The 25,891-nt window shown below is 36.8% G+C and overlaps 1 protein-coding gene across 1 annotated transcript in view; it reads right to left on the bottom strand.

Moving 5' to 3' along the window:
• Window positions 1-4,376: 4,376 nt before the first annotated feature.
• Window positions 4,377-25,891, bottom strand: part of GALNT18 (polypeptide N-acetylgalactosaminyltransferase 18) — a 328,962-nt gene continuing 307,447 nt past the window's right edge. The window contains exons 10-11 of the mRNA XM_081314130.1: window positions 12,528-12,692; window positions 4,377-4,723 (exon numbers count right to left, since the gene is read on the bottom strand). Of these exons, the coding sequence (XP_081170256.1) occupies window positions 4,577-4,723; window positions 12,528-12,692 (312 nt within the window). The 3' untranslated portion in view covers window positions 4,377-4,576. The remainder of the gene's footprint in view (window positions 4,724-12,527; window positions 12,693-25,891) is intronic.

Below are 25,891 nucleotides of genomic sequence, written 5' to 3'. Positions count from 1 at the left end.
TATCAGCAGGTACCTCCTTAAAATGTAAGATGTTCCAAGTAGCACAGTTTTTTGTAGCATTGGTGGAGTTGTTGTTGTTGTGATGATGATGATGATGATGATGATGATGATGATGATGATGATGATGATGATGTCAGTCTGCCATGAGCTTTGGGGGGAGGGAGCTGTCTGGGAGGGGGGAAGTTCACTACTCACTCTGGAGACACAACTTCAAGGTCAGACAGCTGGGAGTGGCATGCAGTTGCATACCAGCCAGCCCACAGTTGAAGAGACCATTCCCAAAACATTTCATCTGAATATGATTGGACCATGGGAGACTAGCAGTGGGAAGTGATTTGGCGGTGGGGGGGGCAGTTAAACTTAGGCATTTTGGTGTGTGAATTTCAGTTCTGGCTTTGCTTTACTGTATTCTGCATGACCTTTAATAAACTATATCTTTCTTACTAAACAGAGTCAAGGATCGTTCTTACTTAAAGGCTTGAGCTGAGGTAGGACAAAATGATATCCAGCTGAAGAAGTCGCTGTCCTCAGTCATCTAAGTAAAGTTGTCAAGGTGATTTCCAAATGTCTTGAGACTGTGAGGATGAGGATGGGGAGGAACAAGTTATGGCTTGACCCTGCTGAGTGGCTATGGCTTTGGGAGGGGGAAGGGGAAGGGGAGAGCCCCTAAGGATCCAAAACCCACAGAATAGTGCCTAGGGATTGGAGGAAGAAGGAGAACCACGGCAGAATGATGCCCCAACTGTCTTCACAATGTTGTCTTTCTCTTTTCAGTAGACTTAATACCATTTTACTCTGTCTAGCTCCTTTGCCTTTAACAAATTATATTTTGTGCTACATTGCACTGATTCTTTTTCTTTCTCTTCACAGAAAACTTTCTTCATCTTCTTTAACAAAATGCAGAAGTCTAATGGCATCATTAGTGAATTGGAACTTCTAGAAATTTAAATAATAAATATGCTGAGAAAAGCTACAGTATTAACTTGGAGTACCAAAATGTGGACAGCTCTTAGCTGCTATCTAATTGTTTGGATTTTTGTTGTCCTCTTTTGTATTTTTAGCTTCAGAAAGCTGTAAAATTGTATGATGTTTTTCATTGTTGTACAAACTGTACAAATTCAAAAGTCTTGAGAAAACATTGGTTGATGTTGCCTTTGCTTTAGCACTGTAAGCGCTGAGTCATTTTAAATCCTGTTTAAAGGGGGAAATGCTAGGTTTTGTATTACAGGGAACGAATTTAGTTTCGAATATAGCATTTGTCTGAGAGCTGAGTTCCAGAATTTTAAATATCTTCATTTTCTTAGAAAACACTGCTTTAATCACAAAATTTTTCAAACTACCATAATTAATGCCAACAAATCTTTTGTCCACTTAGTGATGATACATTTTTTCACAGAATATAAGCTATTTTCAACTCTTCCTAGAAGAACTTAAATTTTGAGTAGTAGCTTTACAGTTTTTATAATAACATTGAGATTGAAATTTGCATCATGATTTTGTGGCTCATTTAAAAAGTGTTGGCAATGTATTTTATTGAATAGAACTGATGCTTCAATTAATCTAGCAGGGCTGGATGCTGAGAAGAAGAGCTGCTTAAAAGCTAAGCTCCATCCTGCCTCTGAGTTAATGCAATTTTTGCTGGCCACGACTACAAATAGTCTTTAAAAATTACTGTAAAATGAGACCACAAGATTCCATTCACATAATAGTTTAAACTATCAAGGAGAAAGAAGTCCCTTGATTCCATATGGTTTTCAGGAACCAGAAAAAAGTAACAAATAATAACAAAAGAAATACAACTTTACAAAGAAGTCTTCTTTATGTTCTCTTAGTTAATGAACAGATGAGTAAACCTTAAACTGATTCTAAAGAAGACCTCAATTAATCCTGGAGAATCTCTATAGAACTGAGTCTATAGAAAATAAATTACCAGTAATAGAAATGGATGAGTAGTTGAGATGGCAACTTCTAAAGCAGTGTGATAAGGTGAGAAATAATGCCTTACTTATGAAAATCCAGAACATTAAAATAAAATGGGAAAAAATGACAATGACAATTATATTCAGAAGTTAAGAGTTAAAAATGTACGAGTTTGTAGAGGGTCATTTAAAAGAGCTATTTTTGGCTTGGATTTTGATTTGGATTGAAAGTATTTTTTGCTGGATAAATGGGTTCACCATCTGCCAAGACAAAGAAGGACTAAATTTAATGAAGCCAAGATATTTTCTTGTTGGTTTTATATATATAAACAAGCACACACACACCCCTAAGCTGGTAGCAACTTTGAAAAATCCTCCTGCACTACAATTTAATAAAACAGAAATAATTGTTTCATTTTAAAAAAACAAGATTTATATCCCTTTACTTCAAAATTACAGGACATTAGACATAGATGGTTTTGTCTTCCTACACTTTAACTGATTAGGAAAATAAAAGATTTGCAGTTTCCATAAGAAGCAGCTGATTGCACAATTTATGGCTCTTAAAACTGAACTGTCACTTGGAGCTGAAGACCAAAAGGTGAAATTAACGAGAGAGGTGGCAGAAGTGTAGATAGGCAGGAAAGCTGAGTTTACCCCAATGCTGGGGTAGGAAAATTAGCTCAAAATTAAGGGTTTTATTTTTCAGAGAGACAACTTGATCTATGAATCAGAATAAACAAATGAACTCAGGCTGAATCTTTAATACCTATTGGCTCTACTTGATACACGAGAGAGAGAGAGAGAGAGAGAGAGAGAGAGAGAGAGAGAGAGAGAGAGAGAGAAATAAGCTTGCAATTATTTGACAGCCAATGTTTGAAGAATTATTTATTTTGCTCACTCTGCAGGCTTTAGAGAAGAACAACATTAATGTATCTGGAATATTCCTAACCCTTTTTTCTACCCTCCAACATACCAAATATTTTTTAAGGATTAAGACAGATATCTATATAGTATTGGGTGATTTAGTTCCAGTTTGAGAACTGAAGTGATCATCTCTGATTTAGTAGTACATTAAAGAGGATGTTGGGTGAGTGGATTGAATCTTCACTAATTCAGGGGATAAAAGTAGTTACATTAAATGTAAAGAGAATAAAACATACAATGAACACCTATATATGTGTCCATTTATAAAAGATTTGAAGCCTGTGATCTGTGATCCAATTCTAAAGTGCTGAAATGCTAATGCAAGCTATTTACCTTTTTTGATAGATCTAATATAACCAAGTATTCAATGGGAAACTTTTAAAAGCAGTTGCAGGAGAAAAATGGATTAAATAATTGCCAAGGATTAATAGAAGACAAGGGAAAATTGTAATTTTTTCATGAGAAAATACCCAAACGAGATACTAAACTTTTAACAGAACTTACGTATTTACTGTAATTAAAAAAACCCAGAGTAAATGAAAATATTGTTCACAAATTTATAAACATAATATTGGGAACAGCTACAAAAAATACAAAAGTTTTAAGAAAAAGATGCAAGAATGACTTAGGGAGAGAAATGAATAGAAATTAGAATAAGACTACTGATGCAATTTGTTCGTTTATGGTTTATTTTGAATAAAACTATTTTTTAAACAAATAGATTAGCAATCTTAGCACACTTATCTATTAAATTGATTTGATTTACTTCAAAATAGGCTTGTGTAGAATTGTATCATACTTTAATATAAAAGGATGGTGTTCTGCTACATTATTTAGACACGTATAACTATATTCCTTCATTCTCTGCCTACAGAAAAAGGATATAAAATGTTCCTACTTTACATTTTGTATTTCAAGTTACAGTTTTAGCATAATTATTTCTCTGTGGAAACCGCTCCTAACACTAAGAACTAGAAGGCAAATCCATGCTTTGGGTAAAGTTAGTCTCCTGAGTGCTATGAAAGTTCTAGTAATTAATATAAGACTTTTAAGTAAAAGGAAATGACTTGTCATTAGTCAAATGTATTTTTTAAAATCAGATAAGTTATACGCTCAGTACATAACTGAAACTCTATGAATGCTAAAAGATTCTTCCTTTTCCCTTAATGAATCTACAGAATTGATGCGGGAACATTGTGTGTTTTTGTACTGGTTTAAAAGTTCCCACGAATGTTGCACTAATATTGGTAAATTGTACTTAAAAGGAAGAGACAACAAATGGAGAAATACTTAAAGTAAACAGGGACTAAAGGACATATTCTAAAATTCTAAATGCTCTTATGAAAAAGTAAAAGAAGAGGCAAAGAGGATATCCTGTTAAGTACACAGACTACTCTGAAGCTGGCTTACCAAGTTAAATAAACAAAGAGACTGCTGTGTTTTTATTCAATAAAATTTTATTGTCTGAATTATAAATATTTTCCATTTTTCCCCTATGTACATTGCAAAATACTTTAACATATTCTACCATCACCTGCCATTCAGAATCAATCTATAAATCACATGGAAATGCCATTATGAAACAAAAGTGTCTGTTCTCAGCCCTCAAGCGGACATTCACACACTCACACAAAAATTAAAGAAGGAGGGAAACCGCAGGTGTCGTTGCAAACTTTCGCTACACAGTAGCAAGAAGAGTAATGAGAAGATCTGCTCTCCCACTCAAAAGTCTATGTTGGCAAGCTTTTCAGGATGTTTGTTATAGACCAGTGCTGGCCGGAACATTTCTGGAGAACCAGTTGGAATCCAAATTCATTGTCGCTGTTTTCCTGCAACTCCAGGCAACGTTTGGATTTTCTGTTCTGAATTGGACCTCCCTTTTAAAAGTGGAGAAAGAGAAAATACAGATTTTATGTTAAAAACCAGGCTTCAACTCATGACAGTTCTAGTTACATAATCCAGGACATTCCACACTTCTGTTTATGTAAGCAATTTGGGGATGTTGGATGGACCTTATTGCACCCCGCCCCTTGCACCTTGAGTCCTCTCAATGTTCTCCATTTCATCTATAGTTCTCCAATGAATCCTTTTCATTTTACTGGGTTTCCCCCCCCCTCTCCCTGCCTTTTTTTAAGCATATGAAGAAAGTTCTAAATTGCAGCTACTCAAAGAACAGCTAAAGGTCTATTTTAGGTACTCTTAAAAAGACAGGGACGTGGTGGCTCAGTGGGTTAGGATGCTGAGCTTGTCGATCAGAAAGTCGGCAGTTTGGCGGGTTGAATCCCAAGTGTCACGTAACAGAGTGAGCGCCTGTTACTCATCCCAGCTTCTGCCAACCTAGCAGTTTGAAAGCACGTAAAAATGCAAGTAGAAAAACAGGGACCACTACGGTGGGAAGGTAACCGTGCGCCTTTGGCATCTAGTCATGCTGGCCACATGACCACAGAGACGTCCTCGGACAAGCGCTGGCTCTTCAGCTTTAAAACGGAGATGAGCACCAGCCCCTAGAGTTGGAAACGACTAGCACGCATGTGCAGGGGAACCTTTACCTTTACCTAAAAAGACAGTGCTGATGGCTGGCACCTGAGTTTGCAATGTGTACTTCCTCTGGTACTAATTATTTTAAAAGAACAGATTCTAAAAATAGTTCATTTAAAACATTACCTATGAGTGAAAAACTGTTTTATGGAAACAACATTCCAACTAGAAATACTATGATTCAACAATATTTTAATATCAATAGTCTGCCAAGCAACCCATGACAGCATAAGAACCTGCAAGGCACAGCTTTTCTTCCTTTCCCCTCATGGGATCCTGTCTCTCAGTGCTCAATTTGGATTGCTATGTTGAGATAACCAACATGGTGATAAAAGTAGAGCTCGGCTTTCACTTCCTACCCCTAATGATCTGATGGAGCAGGGCTGCATCACAGCTCTCCTGGGGTTCTTCTTGGGAGGGACTGGGCAAGGGGAATCTCCCAAGCAGTGGACAGAACTTCTCCTGTCTCCTGTCTCCCATACCTTACACATGTGAGATTCTGAGAATGGAAGCAATGGAATATTAAGCTATACAACACAGGTCTAGCTCTCAAACAAATTGCTAAATTCTTGAACATAGGTCCATGTTAGATCGGGCAAGCATTTTGGAGACATTATTTGGGCCAATCAGTCTGTGGAAGCCAGCTATTTAGTCTTTCCTGCAGCCCAAGCAAAAGTGGCCAGAGATTGGAAGGGAGAGGCATTCTTGCAGCATTCTAAAGTGGCCAATAGGACCTGAGCAGATCATCAACCCCACCATCGGTGAAACAAATGGAAACTAGGTCAGAAGAAGAGGGAAAGCACTGTTTTAAAAATGGAACAGCTAAAGAAATTTTGAGCTGCTTTGTGTATGGGCTGCAAATGAGATGAAGAAAGCATCATGATGCCATATCATATAAAAAGAGCTGATGGGAGTTTGTGTCATAGCTAGAGGGAAAATGGATGACTTGTGGAACAAAGGAAAAACTAAATTATTTAATAGTTAATTATTTAACTATTAATCTTACCCCAAATTGTTAGTTAAACTGAATATTCTGCTATTGTTTTAACTTAAATATATTAATAATATTATTAATATAATATTAATTTTAATCTTCCTTTTTATTCCATTTTCAGAAAAAAAGAGAAAAGTAAACCCCCTCTCTCTCTTCTATTAAATAGAGGTCAGATTCTCAAGGTTGAGTCAAGTATTATTCACTATTAAGACAAAAGCTGCTCTTTACATAAAAAGATAAAGGGAGATAAAAAAGCTGAAGTTGCAATAATGTAGGATACTTAAAAAATGATGGTGTGCAATTGTGCATAGTATATATTTCTAGTTGACTGTGTCAAAGAAATAATTTGTGGAACATCTTAACTTCATATTTTTGTTTGCAGCATTATCCATAACTGTTCGGTTTTGTATTTATTACCACTAAAGCTATCTCACACCCATTGGCCAGACATGAAGAAGAGATGGACAGATCAAATATAAATTACAAACTACATTTTGGTTGATTTTTTTGGTGGGTGTGGGGGATGAAGGCAACTATGAAATTACCTCACTGAATACTTATATAGATTCAAATAATTCTTTTATTTCAGCTTGCCTTACTGAACAACTTAGCTTAAAGTTATACCACAATCCAGAAATCAACTGAAAGGCTGTAATTATCAGATTTAACCGTCTGTACTGTTTCAAGATATTACAAGAATCATATCTCTTTATTATGCAACCAAGGAGTTGTCACCATATATCCACAAGAAGTGTATTATGAGTAGCATAGAAATATATTAAATAGATCCTCAATTTAGTTTAACAATTTGCTAGATGTGGTTCTGTATTGAAGAAAGATGGCAAATGCTCTCACACCAGTCATTTCCTTTCCTGTTTCCATTTCTTTTCCATTGTGAGAGTTTGCAAGTTAGCCTCATCCTCCCATTCTACCAGATATTTAACAACTGGAGATGAATTCTGTAGAACTCAGTTCTTCCAGATGTCTTTGTCTGAAGAAGTGATAGCCTGCAGGAATGCAGGCAGATGAGCAGTTCAGGCCTAATAGTGGACATTGTGAGCTCTGCTCTCAACCTCATCCTGCTAAGTCTCAGAGAAAGAAAAATAATTTAACAGCTGGTTTGCTGCAACCAGGCCAAATCAAATAGGTAATACCCTCAAGTCCTTCAACCACTTCTCCATAATTAGTGTATCAGACAGCAGTGTGGATAGTTCCACACCGCAGTAAGATAGAGGTTTTCACTTGGCTTCCTTAAAAATCTCTCTTCACTATCTCTTCCTTCTCTAAGCACTGAGCATATATGCACATGGGTATGACTATTGGTATGTTAACCATTTAAATGCTTTTGTTTTTAGCTGTTAAATATTTTGAATTTAAGCAGCTGCAATATGTATGTAGTATGCTTACTTCTTACATTACTATTTTTTCAAAATGATAAAAAATAGCTGATTGGATAGGTTGTTTATTGGGTAGGTATCTCTCTATGTTCTTTCCCCCCTTTTTCCTTCCCCTAAAATGCTGCCATGGCCTGAAACTGCCTGAAATGTTGAGTTTCTTCTGCCATGACCATGGCCTGCATTCTCAAGAGAGCCTGCACTCTAAGCTGAAACATTAGACACAAAGCTTTTCCTTGAAGCATGAACTGTCAAACAGATGCTTTTGAACATCTGGCTCCCAAATCAGTCGTATCCATTAAAGCCTAAAAACACTTTGTATAGCATGAATTCTTAGGTGGCATAAACACACTACAAAGCATCTATCCTTCTGAGGTTTTGGACATGGAAAAGAGCTAGAGATGACTTCAGCAACAATGCTTTAGTAAAGTATGATGCCAATCAAAATCTAATGTTAGATTACTTTAGATTTTAGAGTATAGTATGCCATAAAGTATGTCAAAAACTGAAACAAGAAATAACAAAACCAGCTAACATGTCTTTGTTTATGCCATACTAATTGTTCACAGTGATTTCCCTTAAACCTCCCACATACGGTAACTTAAAAGAAACTTTGCTGGCATTGTTTCAATTTTAAACTTTTTTTGCAATCAGTTCTAGCAAGGGCAATTCAAATATAATCTCAGCATGTGAACAAAAGAAATGATGTTGTAGGAAAGACTTCAGAAAACAAAATACAATTAACTAATATTTGGCATTTACCCGGATCCAACATAGACTGAATGCTTGGAGGAGCAGCAGCAAATGCTATATGTTAGAATAGACTGGCCTTTCCCAATCTGATGACTACAAGATGCACTTGGATTGCATCTCCAAAGAGCCTGAGAGAAAATCAATTGAAAGCATACCTCATCCCTTCATTTTTGGTTTATAAACCTTGTGTTTCTATTGTCTGGCTGTTAAACTAGAAAGAGATGAACAATATTTCAGCTTGACAGGCTGTTTCTAAGGAGCAGTCATGAACCACAGGAGAAAATGGTGAAACATATTCAGTTGTGGACTCCCTGGTGCTCTTTTGGTTGTTTGTTTGCTTGGAGGTATTTCATTACCTGACTAAGTAACATCTTCAGTGCTAGCGGGTGTGAGGTTTGCCCTCTGTTTACGTATATACAGTTTCCCAGTTGAAAGTATGAGTCTTTCCATGTGTTATGAGACTAAGGAGTTAGCACTGATGATGTTAGTAATGTTTCTTTGACTTTAGGGAGGAGGAGGACTGCACTTTCAGACTTTCAAAACTGATGTTAGCCCTGAGGGATACTATAAGGCTACAATGACAGAGTCTTGCAAGTCTGAAAGTACAATCCTACCCATCTCCTTTACAGTGTAGGAAGGGTCTCTTCTAAGCCTCTTGCCCCATCCATTTATGCAGTTGCATGCTATCCTCCCTCTTATCTGACTGTTCTCTTGGCAGCATCTTTTTGCCCACCTATCATTACACTGTGCACAAAACACAAATATAATTAAACACTTATGTACATGTTTTTCATTAACAGCTACTTTGGTTGTAATGGGGACACTTAGCACTTTAATAATAGTAGGGCTGCCAAGACCAGGAAAGTAAAAACCACCCAGCCATTAGAAATTGTACTTGTTACTATGGAAGTTACTTTTTTTAAGAGCTAACAAATAATAGTTAATACGTCTGTGCTGCACCCAATCATGTGCTTTAACTGTTATATTTTATCATGCTATTTAAAGAAAAAAACCTAGCAAAACATATCACACACTGCTCATATCACACACTTCATACGTACTCAGAGTATGAGACTCTGGCTTAAATATATAAAACAAACTCCAACAGCCTGAGCAAAGATTTATGACCACCTAATGGCAACACATTAATTTTGGTGTTTTAAAGTGGATTCTGCACAAGAGCATTTAAAGACTGCACATACACCCCAAATGTCGTGCTAGTTAAACTGACACTGTATTTACACAATAAGAAAAATAAATGCAAGCTTTGGTTACAAAGCACTGCAGTGTACACAGTTTATGACTTTGCAAAGCCCTTGACAGAGCTGCTTTGCAGCTTGCTGGAATGTGGATAATGATTGTTAAAGTAGCCATGTCATTTGCAAAGGTTATTTAGCGGCTTCAGAAGGTGGAGAAAAATGAGGAGTAACCCTCCAAATGATGCAGCTGCTTTCTGTGATTACAAAACAAGTCTTTTAGGGGTTCCTGCATGTTGCCCCTTTCAAAGGCTTTGCATAGCCCTAAAAACCATATATCTTTGCATGATCAGAATGAAGTACAATACACATTGGGTTTGAGTTATCCAGGGATGGGCTTATCTGTAAATATATATGGCAATACTTTTTTAAGGTACCCATATATCTCATATACACTTGTGTATCAGTCCATCCACATCTTAGTTGATCCTTGAATTTTCAAGCAAAATACCAAGAAAAATTAGTGCCAGTTTGGTCCAGTGGTTAAGGCTCCAGGGTAGAAAGCAGAAGACTTTTGAATTCTGGTCCTGCCTTAGGCATGAAAGCCAGTTGGGTGACTTTGGACTAGTCACTCTCTCTCAATCCAGCCCACCTCACAGGGTTGTTTTTGTGGAAATAATAGGAGGAAAGTGTTGGTTATGTTTGACATCTTAAGTTATTTGTAAGAATTATAAAGGTGGAATATAAATAAATAAAAATAAATAAAAAACTAACACAAAATATTGATAGGTTGGTGGTTGCCACCTACCTTTCTGATGCTTAACTTCTGCTTTCTTCTCAGCCTTCCACTTTTACATTATCCTGACCAATCTAACCCCAAATAAAGAGAGAGATGACTGGTCCTATTTACTGTCTTGGCTAGATGGAGGAAGCCTGAGTAAAAATAGCCCAGGCACAAGTCACAAAACAGCCAATTGGATCAATCAGGTCTCACAAACCCAGAATTGCTCAAAATAGTCAAGATTTATTTCACTATATTTTGTCCACGTCTTGAGACAAAGGCCATGGTTTTTCAAAAGTTTAGATTTCAGAAGGTTTGAGGTTCAGTTGGTTTGAGGCTGAAATATTTTGTATATCTCTTACATTTTCTCCACTTTTTATCCTAAATTCCATTTTCAGGTCCACATCCATTTTTGTGCATAATGTTTTTTTTCCAAATTCACATATTTTTGTATGCATTTTCCTCTAATATATGCATTTTGACTTATTCCTATTACTTGCAATTTGATGTCTTGTGGTTTCCCTAATATGGGTACATTAAGTACATCTTATCTTGCTAAACAGAGCAGTATATTACAAAGTTCTGAGAAGTGCAAACATGGATGGATACCTATTTTCATTGAGTGAATTGCTTGCTGGAAGTGCAAATTAGATTACTTATTAATTTTTTAAAAAACTCAAATAAAACCAAACCATGGCCAGTTTGGAAAATAAAGAGTGAAATCCAACATCGATAGGTTTAATAAGAACACCTGCTAACATCTTAATTTTGCTGGAAAAGTCAGCTATAATGCAGAGTATATTGTCTAAAATAACACAAAAGCTAACAAACAAATGAATGGAAAAAACTAATCTGTGGATGGAATCTGTTTACTGGACATCTGCAAACCCCACAGCCATTTTTCCTCCTCATCTCTCCTACCCTCTAACCTAGAATTATTACTGGTGGGTTGGGATGTAGAAAAGAGGGAAGTCCTCTTTTTCAGAGAGATGCATTTTTTTATTAGACCAAACAAAAGCACAGTGTACAAATTTCCTTCTGGGCCTTCGATTACTCTCATTGGTTTCTTTACAGCTTGCCGCATGCAAGCCCATTTTGCATTCCACTGACTCTTCGGAAGCAACAATATTTTAATTACCCTGCATATTAGCAAAGCAATACTTTCTGAATAGCATGACTTCAATTATTCTGCTGGCTTTTTAATTTATCACCAGGACACAAAGGAAGGAGCTTCACTTTCTCTTCAGGTCCTTTGTCTGGGAATATTAGGAAGATGGAAAGCTTCCAGACTTTTTTTTTAATCTGTAGTGATACTTCACATAATCCACTACATTACAATAACACTGATTAAAAAATCAAAAGGAAGGTGTCACGGGGAATGTGTTCAAATCAGATTTCTACCCTCTTCCCCACCTCCTGCGGTTGCCAATTTTCCTTCATTTGAGGGTATTCTCTCTTGTTAGGCCTCCTTGTAATCTAAAATGATAAAATACAAATGTTTACTGATCATCTACAATTTAGTTTGCCATCTTCCTTCATCACTGGCCCTATTTCCCTCTCTTGCATCGTTGTATCTTCCACACAGCAAATAAATGCCTGAAGCAGAGAATCTGCTGTGTCAGGCTAAGCTTCCCCCAGATTAGATACTTGTTTGCCCAGATTTTTAAATCACACGAGGCAACTGGAGGCAGTCTGGGAAGCCTGAACATACAGAGGTTAAACTTCCTGCTTTACTTCTTTCTTTGACACCTGTGGAACGCTGGACATTGACCCAGTGCAAAAAATGGGTCTGGAAGCATTGTTTCATTTTCCATGTCATTCAAGATAAGTTCCTGCTTGTCCAGACTAAGAGCCACTTTTTTCAGGGCTTGTAAAAAACACCAACAAAGCCACTCTTTGTTATACTGAGCTTTTTGACTGAAAGCATCTTCCACCAAGAACCATTTTCCTTAGATTTTCTTTTTTATCCATGTTGAATTTTTTTTAGAGGGGGAAGGGAGAGAAGAGGGAGGAGAGAAAATCTACCTGAGTAAATTGCCAATAAAGCTTCATCCTTTTGGCTTTGGCATAACTACATTCAATAAGTCTTGGCCTGCTGTTCACATCGACCAGGCATCTGTTGTCATCATCGTCAATGGTAGGACTAAGAACACCCACATGGATCTGTTGGTTACCTGTATAGTAGACATTCTGAAAGAAGAAAGCAGAAGATAGATCAGGTAGATGTTCCACCCAAAACTGATGATAAAAGTTAATATGAGGTTTCAGGGAATTGACATATCTGGATGGTTTCATCAGTTCCTCATGTTTGTTCGTTGTAGTTTTGCACCCTATCTGTTCAGTTTGCAGTTTTAAGTTGGCATGAAAACTGTAGCCCATTATCAAGCTTTCATCTACTAGTGATGAGACAAGGGGGGGGGGGTGTTGTCCTTGGTATTCTCTGAGCTTGCTTGTTTTTTGTTTTTGTTTTGCAGGTACTTCATTTCCCAAACTAGGTAACATCATCAGTGCTAGTCTGAAACAGTGATGAAATAGTTTTTGCTAATATGCATATATTTATAAGCAACTTTCCTGAAGATAATACATTTATAATAGTTTCTCTAACACAGGCATGTGTACGCCATATGATTGAAGAAGTGGATCATTAATTTCATAAAGATATGAATACTGAAGCTACAATTGGATTTGACTTGAAAACATCTTTTTTTTTCAGCAGGAAGAGGGGTAATATTTACAATCCATTTTTGGTACATTTTTCTGAAGAGCCATCAAAGAGCTGCCTCTTTTTCAAAGCAGGCAGATCTTTTATTCATTACTTATATTGTTCTTATTGTAGAGAATAAAGCAGTGATTATACATGGTAGAGAGTCTGGAGGGTTCATTTATAGAAGTGTCATTTTGATTAGACTAACATAATTTGAGCATTATACTCCCTGAACATCCAAGAAGAAAGGAGCACAATTGGGTTTGAGGAATTTGACACAAGACAAATTCTGACACCAGAACTGAAAGTTAATCATATAAAACAGGTTCTCTAATAATCCATGAAAAGGCAAACACAAAATCTGAATGTAACACAATGTCAAATCATGAAGGAAGAAAATGTCCAAAGGAACTACTGAGGGACACATATGTAGAAAAGTTTGAAAACCATTCACCCATTTACCCTACTGAGTAAGCCATAAATTATCAGTCTATAGTATTTTGATAAATGGAAGGAAAATATTAAATATGAAGCAAAAATGGAAAACCTGTTATATTTTACCTTCCCTAATTCTTCCCAGAGTAGATTGGGAAACATCCAGCACCTGATATTCTTGAAGAGTCTACTCCTTCTGGTAACAGAGCCTTGTAAAGCTCACTTAGAACTTTATTCCTCTCTCTAGTCTACTTGATACCACTCTTCTCAATTAGACGATCCTGTCCAATATTTCGCTTACTCTTCATTATTATGTCTCCCCGCTTCTCTTAGAACAGACTGACTGTATTCCAAATGCTGAAGTTGGGTGAAGGGGTACCATATCTTCCTAATAATTTAATTTATAGTTTGGGTTTTAAAATTTGTTTAATATATTTGTTTTCAAAACTGTAATGTAAATTCATTCCTGTTTTTATGGGTTTTGTATAGTCTAGTCTTTTCTTAAGGAAGAGGAGGAGAAAAAAAATTACCGTAGCATTTATTAGGTTTTGATCCAAATCTTGAGCTTCCAGCAGAGATGGAGCTGTGATGACACTTATTTATGTTTTTTTTTCCATTGGAAAAGAAAACATTTGCAGAGATTTAATTTCTAGATTTCTCCATTCTGATTAGATATAAGCTAGAAAAGGGTACTATATCCACATGTACTACAGTTATGATGTAGCCCACTTTGTTAGTGGAATAAATTCTTAAATATAACCAACTATCTTTATATTTAACATATCGCATCCAATTCCACTCCTATAAATGTGGCAAACTAAATCAAGATAGCTCAGTACAACGAATGGTTTTGATATTAAGCTGCAAAGATGAAAATTGTTTAGTTTTAAATGCCCTCTATATTGCATGCAATCTTTTATGCTGTTTGATAATTTTGCTGATGTAAAAGTCAACTTCTTCAACTTCTTCATGACATTTTGTTTCAAGTCTTTTCTACTGCTTGACATATCATCTATCAAACGTCATTTAGTCAGCTATCATACATCGCTCTCTTGATTCAGCTTCCCACTTTAGATTGCAACAGATGGAATTCTCAGCACAATCTTCCCAGGGTGACTGCTGATAAGCTAATTATGACACTTAAGTCAGAGTCATTCAATCATACAGTATTCTATAGGATCATGTTCTGAAAAGCAGCCAAGGAGGTGGGTGGCAGGTAAGAAGAAGACGATTGCATGATCTTAAACTTGTTCCTTCATCTGATCTTAAATACTGGAATTGTGTCAATCTTTATACTCCATACTGACTATGTTTTTGAAACATTTGGGGAAAATGCCATCTCACAAGACTTGGTTTGTTTTTTTTTAAAAAAATCTATTTATTATAATTATAGTTTATGTAACTGACAGCTGGTTTACATGTTTAATAATAAAAATATTTCTTTTCAAAATTCAACATAAAATGAACTACAAGGATAAAAAGCCCATATAACAGATGAGTCCTGCAAATGAGGATGAATATGCATTACTCGTGATTTTAAGATTAAAAAAAAAGAAATCTAATAGATGGTCATTTCTCAAATTGAATAATCGGAAGATAAATGATATGAAACAGATGTATAACTAAAAGGCTATTCAAAATTCATGAAGGCAGGACAAACAGACTGTATAAAACCATAAAAGATGTTTTGCACCCATGAAACCCTGATTAAAATATCTTTGTGAGCCTTCGCTGAAAAGTAAACTGCCCACATTTGCTACAAGACGCTTGGCATAGTTGTTAAATCTCATCAAAGGAGGGGCTTTGCTGCCTTCCCATTGCCTCCTGGATAGGCATTTTCACCAGCATCTGCATTGAACAAAAGGCTAGAAGAAATGATGTAGCTTATCTTTATGCCTTCAAGTTAGGCATCAAGACAATGTTCTTTGCTCTTCTGCATTGGGGCATTGCCTCAAAGTTGTTACATACCCATCTAGACATAATCATAGAAATAGACTAGACCAGGGGTGTCAAACTCAATTTCATTGAGGGCCGCATCAGCATTGCGGTTGCCCTCAGGGGGCCGGGTGGGTATGGCCAGGGTGGGCGTGGCCTACTGGGTGGGCGTGGTTAGAGTGCGTATGGCCTAGTGGGTGGGCATGGCCAGCTCTACATAGTTCGCATCTAGGGTGCCTATGGGGGCCTGGGCAGGAGTGGGACAGATTTGAGGGTCTCTAGCAGGAGGAGGATCTCTGAGCCAGGGCCAAGGCAGTGGGGGCCGTTCCCTCACTGTTTCCAGGATGGCTTCGCGGGCCACATGAAACCACTTCGCGGGCCGGATCCGGCCCCCGGGCCTTGTGTTTGACATGTCTGGACTAGACATAGACATAGTCCAGCCTACAGGAAGAATGTTGTAGTATATTTTAAGATACGTTAATGAAATGAATATTGTTTGGGTATACAAGATAACCATTCTATACTTTTCCCTTAAAAAAGGAAATAAAAGATAACAGTACCGTAGTTTAAAATGGACAATATCATAATTCTCTGTAGCTTGTTCTTTTTATTACAAAGGAAGGACAAGCAGGGAAATAAATCTCCAGCTAGGCTTTCAGATTATAAATGATTGGATCAAGATGACAGTTATGTCTGACTTATCTCATTGTATATCATTTGACAGTGATGACAATGGACTTACCTAAGTAGTAGTTCCTCATCAATGGAAACATATTAAATACAAGTCTTCTGGTCTTTCATATAAAATAACACTATAATCAATTACATCTGCTTATGCTATATTTTCATACTACATATTTTACTTGTTTATATACTACATTTCAAAGATGTACAAGGCCTTCCTTACATGCTGCATACTGATTTAAATACAATGACAAAGTTGCTGGAACAAAAGTATGGGTGGACTCTGGGTCATGTCCTCTAAGAATAAAAATTCGTTATTTTTAATTGAAGATTAAATGCATACTTTGTTACATATCTAGCACATACTGTTCTTTCCGTGTTTTGGACTTTAACATTTTTTCCTCTGCCTTAGGCAGCAAGTCTTATAACAAGGAACTGTGGGAGTTGTCAGCCAATCTTTGATCTAAAATATTTTTCTTCATATTCTTAGCTTGATTCAGAACACCTTGAAATATTTAGCTGAAGGGCCCCAAATTTACTTTGAAGTCTGGTTGCTTCTCAACCTCAGAAACTTTTAGATGTGGGGATTCAAATCCCAGAATTCCCAGCATGGTGGCTGGGAAATATTAGCAGATGGAGCCCACATATCTAAAACTACATGCTGAGGTTGGAAACACTGATGTAGACAATCACACCCAGATTAGCTGTACTTGGTATCGAACTGTATAGAACATTGATTGCTGAAAGTTGCTAATTAATATTAGGCTACATTAATTATCATAATGCTTCTCTATTACATGGGATTACCATATCTGGTCTGAAAAAAATCATTGTTGCATCTAGTAACTGGTAGCTATGAACAATAGTTCTACCCAGCAGCCCAGTTTCACAAGCTTTAGCCATTTTATCAGTTCTATAAGCTTCTCCTTGTATATCTCCATGGCCTTCATCTGGAAGCCATACTTCCGGAACCATTTGTACATTTTTAACCACATTATCTTAAGATCTATAATTCTGCCTGAGGAAATAGCATCTTCATCAAACAAAACACTCTGGCTTCATTAATGTTAATGATAAAGTTGCAAAGATTTGACATGAAGTTAATCAGAAATGTTAAAAACTCATTGTCACCGATAGAGACATCATTGGATGAAGAATGCTGACATCACCATGAATGATTCACAGAGGCCTGATCTGTCATAAAGCAAAAAGTTAAAGTAAAATGTCCAACTTAACACAAGATAATTAGATAAGTGGCCAGCTTAAAGGAATATATACTAATTTCCAATTAAAAAAGCTGTGCCTTATTATGCTAATCTTGCCAGATGAAACCCATGTTGGAACATAGTCTAGCTATGCATTTGGAATGAATGAATTAAATGATATTTGGGGTAGTGCTCTACTACTTTGCTTAGTGTGATACTGTAAAACCAAAGTTTGGACTGCTGCATTTTTTTGAACAATTTTCCCTTAATAATATTTCTGATAAAGAATTAGTGCAAGACAGTTTTACGTTTTAATTTTTTTTTCATTTTAAGGAACTTCAAAGCAGTGTGAAAGTTGAGGTCATATGCAACTACCTGAAAAAAAATCAGAAGGTATTAAGGGTCTGACAGAACTTCTGATTTCCTTTTTCTTCATTTTTAAATGTTCATGGAAAGACTGAAAATTATTTCTACCCAGATATAAGTCTCATTATGTTCAATCAGCTTACATTTAGGGAATGCCTTTCCTTGAGTACTGATCCTCAGGATCTGAAACCCTTTCATGTCCTTGAGTGAGGGAAAAATCCTGGAGGGCATAGTTAATTTCTCCTTAAAAATAAAGGGAAAAAAGGTTTTATTCTTTCCTCTTCCTCCTCTGGTTGTCCAGTCGAGTTTACGTCCTGCACACTGCTTTAGCTAAGGTTATTTCTTTGCCCATTGGATTTCTCCAACTAATTGGCTGGATTACCCTGAATTTATTCCTGTGTAATTAAAAATTGAGCTCTTAAGATTCCTTTGCTTTCTTCTCTTTGTTGAATCAATTTTTCAGAGTTATTCTCATTGATCCATTTGTAATGAAAGAGTATACCATGAGCTGCCAAAACAAGAGCAAATGATATCCCCTTTTCTTTCGTTTCTTTAGTTCTTTAAAACAGGTGTGCACAATGTATCTATGTCAGTTTGAGAACTGAACGTGGAAGGCAGGGCAGATTATGTTTTAGGATGTTTTTCAGAAGTTTTAAGAGACTGGGGAAGAACTTGCAGATGTTCCCCAGGCTCTACTTCCTGTACCTTCAATTTAAAGGATTATGTTGGGATTTTAAGAGGAGTGTATTTTGCTAATTTGTTCTGAAACAGATTTTGTTAGGATTGAGCATTTCTTCAGATCTGAGAGTAAAAAGGCCCATGAAGCAGACAAGGATGTGAGCAGAGCACCTGTGTGAAAATCCTTACAACACTGTTCCATTTCCCCAGGATCATGCAACTGTCTCTGCAGTTGCCAAGGGATTCTGGGAAAAGTAACACTATAACAGGGTGGGAGGGACCTTGGAGGTCTTCTAGTCCAGGGCTTTTCAACCAGTGGTACAGGTACTACCTGTGGTACATTGGCACCTGGCAGGTGGTATGCAACCATCCTAGAAAAGTGGTAGTGGGGGAGGGGAAAGAGCTGAACTGGTGGTAGCACTGCACAAGCCTGAGCAAGAGATGGCTGGAGCTGCAGGGCTGTCAGGGCTCAGCAGAAGTGCCAGGATCAGCGCTTCTTTGGGGCTGTCAGGGCTCAGCAGAAGTGCCAGGATCAGCACCAGGTTCCAGCTGGAGCTTGGCACTGATCCCGGCACGTCTGCTGAGCCCAGAAGAAGCACCGATCAGCTGGAATGTTGCAGCATCTCCAGGGTCTTGTGATTTACATTCAGATGCTTGGCAACTGATTCATATTTATGATGGTCACAGTGTCCCAGGGTCATGTGAAGTGACCAAAACCTGCTGCAACCACCCAGCAGATGAGGGGGAATAAAAACTAAACACCCCCCCACCCCACCCCTGCTGCCAATCCTCAACAGAAATGCTCACAACAATGAAAACCTCAGACAGGAGGAAGAGCGCCGCCGGGCGGGCAGGCAGGTGTCTTGCTCAGCTGTGGCTTGGGGGGCACTTTTTCACTGTCATTGTAACTTCGAACAGTCACTAAGCGAACTGTTGTAAGTTGAGGACTACCTGTACTTCATCACTTTTTTTCCTTTTTGGGGGGTCAAGTTTTTGACACCTTGCTAGGCGACTGGTGGTACTCGGATGTTGCCATATCCTAAAAGTGGTACAACAGGTGAAAAGGTTGAAAAGCCCAGTTCTAGTCCAACCCCTGCCCCTGGCAGGAGATCCTATACCATTCTGTCCAATCTCTTCTTGAAAACCTCCAGTGACGGAGCACACACAATTTCTGGAGGCAAGCTGTTCTCACTGTCAGGAAATTTTTTCTTAGTTTTAGGCTGGATCTCTCTTTGCTAAGCTGCTGTCCATTACCGTACTTCTTCTACCCTCAAGTGCTTTGGAGAATAGGTCAACCCTCTCCTCTCTGTGGCAGCACCTCAAAAGGTGTGTTTTGTTTTAAGGAGTTGTCTACAAGTGTTCCAGTCATGCTCCTGTGTAATTTGAAGCACCTCTTTGCTTTGAACCTGAAGTGCTGCCTAACTGTAATAGTCATTTGATGAACAAAAGCAAAACAAAATTAAACCCAGTTCCTTTTCTTCAGCTTAGAATGACTGGAGTTTCTCTGCTACTGAAATCTTACCCCTCTAGTTACTGAGCAGAACCTCTAACAAGATAAAGCTATTTCTATAGCTGTAATACACCAATGAGCTTGTGGCTTTCTAAGTGTTATCAACCTTTTGCTATCAATGCAATACACTTTACAGGGGTGTCACACTGCCGGCCTGCAGGCCGGTTTCATCAAACCGAAGCCGCGCCCACCCCATCGCCGGCAATGCAAAAAGAGTTGTGATACATCACATGATGTGGCGAGTTTGACACCCATGCACTATAAGGTGACTTTTAGCATTTTCATTTCTTTCTTGGAAAAAACCAGATTTATTTTTATTGTAAATATTTTTAAAGAAATCTTTCCCTTTCACATAATGGAATCACACCCTACATTTTTCCTAGGCCTCTGTCCTCTCCTTCCACATATGATCAAACCAGACTATGTACCAAAGAATAATACAACACAGTGATGTAGAAGGGTGTCTGGGTGTGTGGAATTTATTCTGAGTTTTAAATGGCCATCGCATTTGGATTATTTTGAAATAACATTTTTGTTATATCTTCAGTTCGTTAGGCATTGAATGAGGCAGAGGTGTTGAAACAGCAAGCAAGTTTATTAACTCAGAACAGAAGCAGCCCTAATGGCTGCTACACATCTATATATACTGTTGGCCTCTAGGCGGCAACCAATAGGTTTAAAGTAACTGTTTCCCACCCCAAGTCTAATTATCAGCTTGGAGACAGCCAGTCTGGTTTTCAGTAACAGCAACCATTAAGCAATACAGCAATCTAGGTCAGACATTAAGCAAGTGATTAAAACAGTTATGGCCAATACATTACAATTTTAATAATACTTTAAAGTACTATTTTAATCATTTTTAAAATGTCATTCCTTTGAAGCAATATTTTTTAATGAATGCAAGCCAGGTATTTAAATCAGAATATATTACAATAATATAACATTTAATTATTTAAAATGTTAAAAACAGGCACGAAAGCGAGCCAGCCCTACTAATAACCTGGCATCCCATGACAGATGTCTTCATCACAGCAACTTTATCTAATTCTGCAACTTAATACCTAGGTCATCTTCATAATAGTAATAGTAACAAGATACATGGCACTTTCTTTAGGTTATTTGAAATGAGATGTGTGCATGTGTAGGCATGTGTTGTCATAATTGATATCTTTCAGGTAGAATCCTGGAGAAAGAAAATGCAGTATATAAATTAAACTAATTGCAGGGTTCTTGAGACTTTATGTTTAAATTAAAATAAAGGCAACAAGTATTTTTAGCCCTAGATTTTGAGACAAAATCCGAAGAAATACATTGGGGTAGTTGTTTTTTTTCTGCCTAAGGCCATAAGCAAAACATGTATATTTATGGGTTTCTTACATTCTGCTTGTCATCACATAGAAGGAGGCTCTCGGATACCATTCCAATAAAAATGTGGCTTTCCTGCTGTTTTCTGCTGGCATAATATATGAAAAGAGTTGATTGATAATACAGATTGTGTATTTTTCCTTGTGCATTTTATGTCTGTTTGGCGTGGGTACTGAAGAAACTGAGAGATATTTTTGAAAATAGAATGATACATTTCCAAATTGTACAAGGAGTTATTTGTTCATTTGTTATGTTGGACAAAGGGTTTTTGGTTGATTGATTATATGTTCATTAGTGGAATTTTACTAATAAACTAATAACTCCCAGATATGGAAATTGTAATGGCTGTTTTTTATCTGGAAGTAGTTTGTTCTCTTCTTATACCTTATCTGATTTGGCATTTCCAAAGGACTATACTGTACTGTACCTATCGATTGATTTCATTTCTTTATCTTCTACTGTAGGTATTCAAATTAATAGTCCAGGAAAAATTACAGATCCCCAGGTTGAAATTAGACCAAGAAGTGTTAAAACAAAACCCAGGCAAAACAAAATGAAGTTTGGGTTTTACTATATGGCATTTAAAATTAGAACAATTAGCAGTTGTGTTCTATGCATTTATCTAGTTTCTTCTAAAATTTGGGGCTATTTTTTTTATTGATTGATTGATTATGAATCATCAGGCTGGTGTCAATTGTTAGTAGGCATATGGATATATCTTCTCCAGGATGATCTGTTCCCAGCCTGATCCTTTATGCCTTCCAAGAAAATCCAAGAATAACTACTAAATGGTAGCCAAATATACAATATATAAAAAGACCTCTAACTGTTCAGCTCAGTTTTGGTAGGCCTAATCAAAACAGCAAAGAAGATGAATCATTCTGATTATTCATGTTTTATCTGTATTAGTAATGTTAGGAATAAAAGCAAAAAGAGAGGACATGATTATAATGAATGTTCATGCTTTCTAGCAGGCCACTCAGTTCTAGGAGACTAATTAAGACAAATAATTGGAATATTACCATTCTCTATGTCAGCATTCTCATGTCTCTGTTTTTTTAAGGAACTGCGATATTACTGTTGCATGATTTTCAGAAGCAAAATATATTAGTTCCTGTTAGTCCATAATTATGATGTCCACTTCTAGTGATTGTATCACATCAAAAGTAACCAATCTTCCTGTGGTCAGGGGCTCTGTTTTCATTTTTTTCCTATTTCTGAAGACATATTTTATGGCATGGGAATGACATCAGAACTGATTGAAAGTTTTCAAGCCTTTTTGGTGGAATGAAGGGGCTTCTATGGGAAATGGGAAATAATAATGCATTTATTTATTTTGTTCATTTGCACACTGCCTCTGTCACAGAGTAACTCTTGGTAGCTGACTAATATTAAAGCTTATGGAACCTTGATGTAGCTGGTGATTTTATATGTTTTGGGCTTAATTTTTATTTACCAAAGGATTTTGGCACTAAGAATCAGCCTACTGACAAAATTTAGTTGTCTGATTCTGATCCTTTGGGGTAGTAAAAATGTAGCATGTGTGGGGCTACATGTGCCCATGGATACCTATTGCTATTGCTCATAAATGTCTTTAAAGACACAGCTTGAAGAACGTACAGTCACACTTACATGAGAGTGTTTCATTTTGCATGGACAAATTATGCCTCAGTGATCAGAGAATAAAATGCATTTCTGTATTCACTTCCACTATTTTCAGCTAAGGCTTTCAATAATAGTCAGAACAGGAACAGAACAGTATTCCTATTTCTTGAAATGCTTTTTTTTTTAAAAAAAACATGAGGGTGAATATCAGAATAACAGAGTTGGAAAGAGGCGTTTTAGTCCAACTCCCTGCTCTAGCAGGAAACCCTATACCAGGGGTAGGCAACCTTGGTTCTTTTATGACTTGTGGACTTCAATACACAGAATTCCTGAACCAGCCATGCTGACTCAGGAATTCCGGGAGTTAAAGTCCACAAGTCATAAAAGAGCCAAGGTTGCCTACCCCTGCCCTATACCATTTCTGACATGGTTGTCCAATCTCTTCTTAAAAACCTCCAGTGTTGGAGCACTACAACTTCTGGAGGTCTATCTTCTTGGAGCCCTATCAGGTGCTTTGTACTATAACTCCCATCATCCTCTACCACTGGCTATGCTACCAATACCTCCTCTACCATTGGCTACCAAGTTTTGACAGAAGATGATAGAAGTCAACAATGAATGGAGGGCCCCACATTGCCCATTCATGAAGTAAGTGAAGAGAAACATAAGGCTCTTTATTTTGGTACTTTTGAACTACAGTATGGAGCCAGAGTGAAATAATCATAGAGGCCTGCAGAGAGAAAAGGGTGGGAGGAGAGAAAGTGACAAAAGATTACGATGCAAACCCCATGACAAAGTCAAAGTTTGCATCACAATATGACAAAGCAAGTTTTATCATTTTTGTATCTTTGAAGTTAGTTGCAAATGTCTAAGGCATTACTGAAATGTTTCTCAGTGTTCCTAGATTTTTATTGCTTACATAACAAAACACAACTGTGTCTTGGCTTTAAACCTGCGATATATAATTACACATTGGAGAATGGCTACTAGACAGCAGGTCTGAATTTTCAAGAAATGTTATATGGTTATATTTGACAAGAGAGGATTCTTTTTCATCACAATGTTAAGTAGATTACATGAAATTCAGAAAAGTCCCCCTGTGCTTTTTTTGTTCAAGTACTGAAAACTAATTGTAAAAACTAATTTTCATACCACCTCAAAGTAAGTATTACAGTTCCAAGGAATTATGCTATATAGGTGTGAACACTTCAAAAAACAATTCCAAAGGAGCAAATCAATCCTTTGCTACTGAATTAGCCTAACAGAGTCCATTGGATTTGGGCAGCTAATAAATTTAAATAAAAAAAATAAAGAGATAAGAAAAAGAAGAAAGAAAAAGATTAGATAGATAGATAGATAGATAGATAGATAGATAGATAGATAGATAGATAGATGATAGATAGATAGATAGATAGATAGATAGATAGATAGATAGATAGATAGATAGATAGATAGATAGATAGATAGATGTTTTCCCCTCAGGCCTCTATGTAAGTTTTTTGGGCAATTCAGAAGTACTGCCAATTTAGGAATGCTATTAACTTTAAGGAGTTGGACTCCAACCGCTCCTTTTTTCAATCTCAAAAAGATTGGGCTACTTTAATGAATACTAGAGTGCTGTTGAGTGAGGGGCTGTATAAGATCCAAAGCACTTCTTCTAGGCAAGAGGATAAGAAAACCGTACAATCTCTGAATTATGACAAAGTGACAAAAGTCTTCAGTTTAAATAAAATAAGGGAAGATTCCTTCATACACTTCTTGTGTATTCTTTCTCTGCCCAGCACATTCAATATATATATATATATATATATATATATATATCTTACCATCTTTATATGCAGGAGTAAAAACTGCTTGAAAGTTAACAAGTAAAATTTGAACAATCACATATATATATACGCTTTTCTAGTAGAAAATCATTTTACCAGTAATAGTTCACTATCCTTAAAATATAGCCCTAAACATTTTATTTGGAAACAAATTGTATTGATTTTTTAGCAGCACCTTATTTCAGTACATTTAGTACTGAAGTCAAGAGATCTGCAAATTCCATAACTTTGAATTTAAATTTCCAACAATGAAATGTTATGAGAAACACCATACAATTATAATTCAAAGAAACAGTAAAAGGTGGGAAGTGAAGGATAATATGTAAACCAGCATTTGAATATTTTTTCTGAAGACTTTTGAAAGCATTGTGAGATAGATTCCTGTGCACCTTTAAGTTTAATTTTACAAAAATGACCTTTACAGAAAGTATATAATGAGGTTGTGAAAGCTCTGCTTTAAACCCCAGCTATTCAGTGTTCAGGAAAACTTTTGTATAAAAAAATCTATTTAATTCTCAGGAGAGCTGATATTTCTTCTCCCTCTTCAGTTTCCATATAAAACATTTGTTAATTCATTCTCATGTCTAGAGACAGTGTTCAACTAAGAGGGCAGAAGAGCTTAGCCATGCCCAAAATATCAGCAAACCATTGCCCTGGATGGCTACGTAGATAACATCTATGCATGGCTCCTTATGTAGACATGAATGTCAACACAACAGGTTATGGTACGTGTCCTCTCAGAAGATGACTCACTGGTGCTTTTTATGGGTCTCTTCTCCAGCTGGAGGTTCAACAAAAGGGAGATATTCTGAAGAGAGTTAAGAAGGATAATCTGAAAATGATCAGGCTAACAACAAATAGTGCTGAGCTATATTAGGCCTTTTCTAAAAGTTTCCTTCTGCATCATCATAGATAAGCAGTAGAGCAGATTTAATTAATAACATAGGATTAATAGTAGAATATAATTAATACTTAAAATAATTAATAAGGAGCACTTCAGGCTGCAAAATAATCAGTAACAAAGAAAAGATTCAAAACAGTCCAGGAGACTCCATTTGATGAACTCACTAATA

This window comes from Vipera berus (assembly GCF_964194415.1).
Source record: "Vipera berus genome assembly, chromosome: 1".
Taxonomy (NCBI): Eukaryota; Metazoa; Chordata; class Lepidosauria; order Squamata; family Viperidae; genus Vipera; species Vipera berus.
The sequence above is the reverse complement of the archived record's forward strand: the minus strand, read 5'-3'. Positions and strand labels throughout refer to the sequence as shown.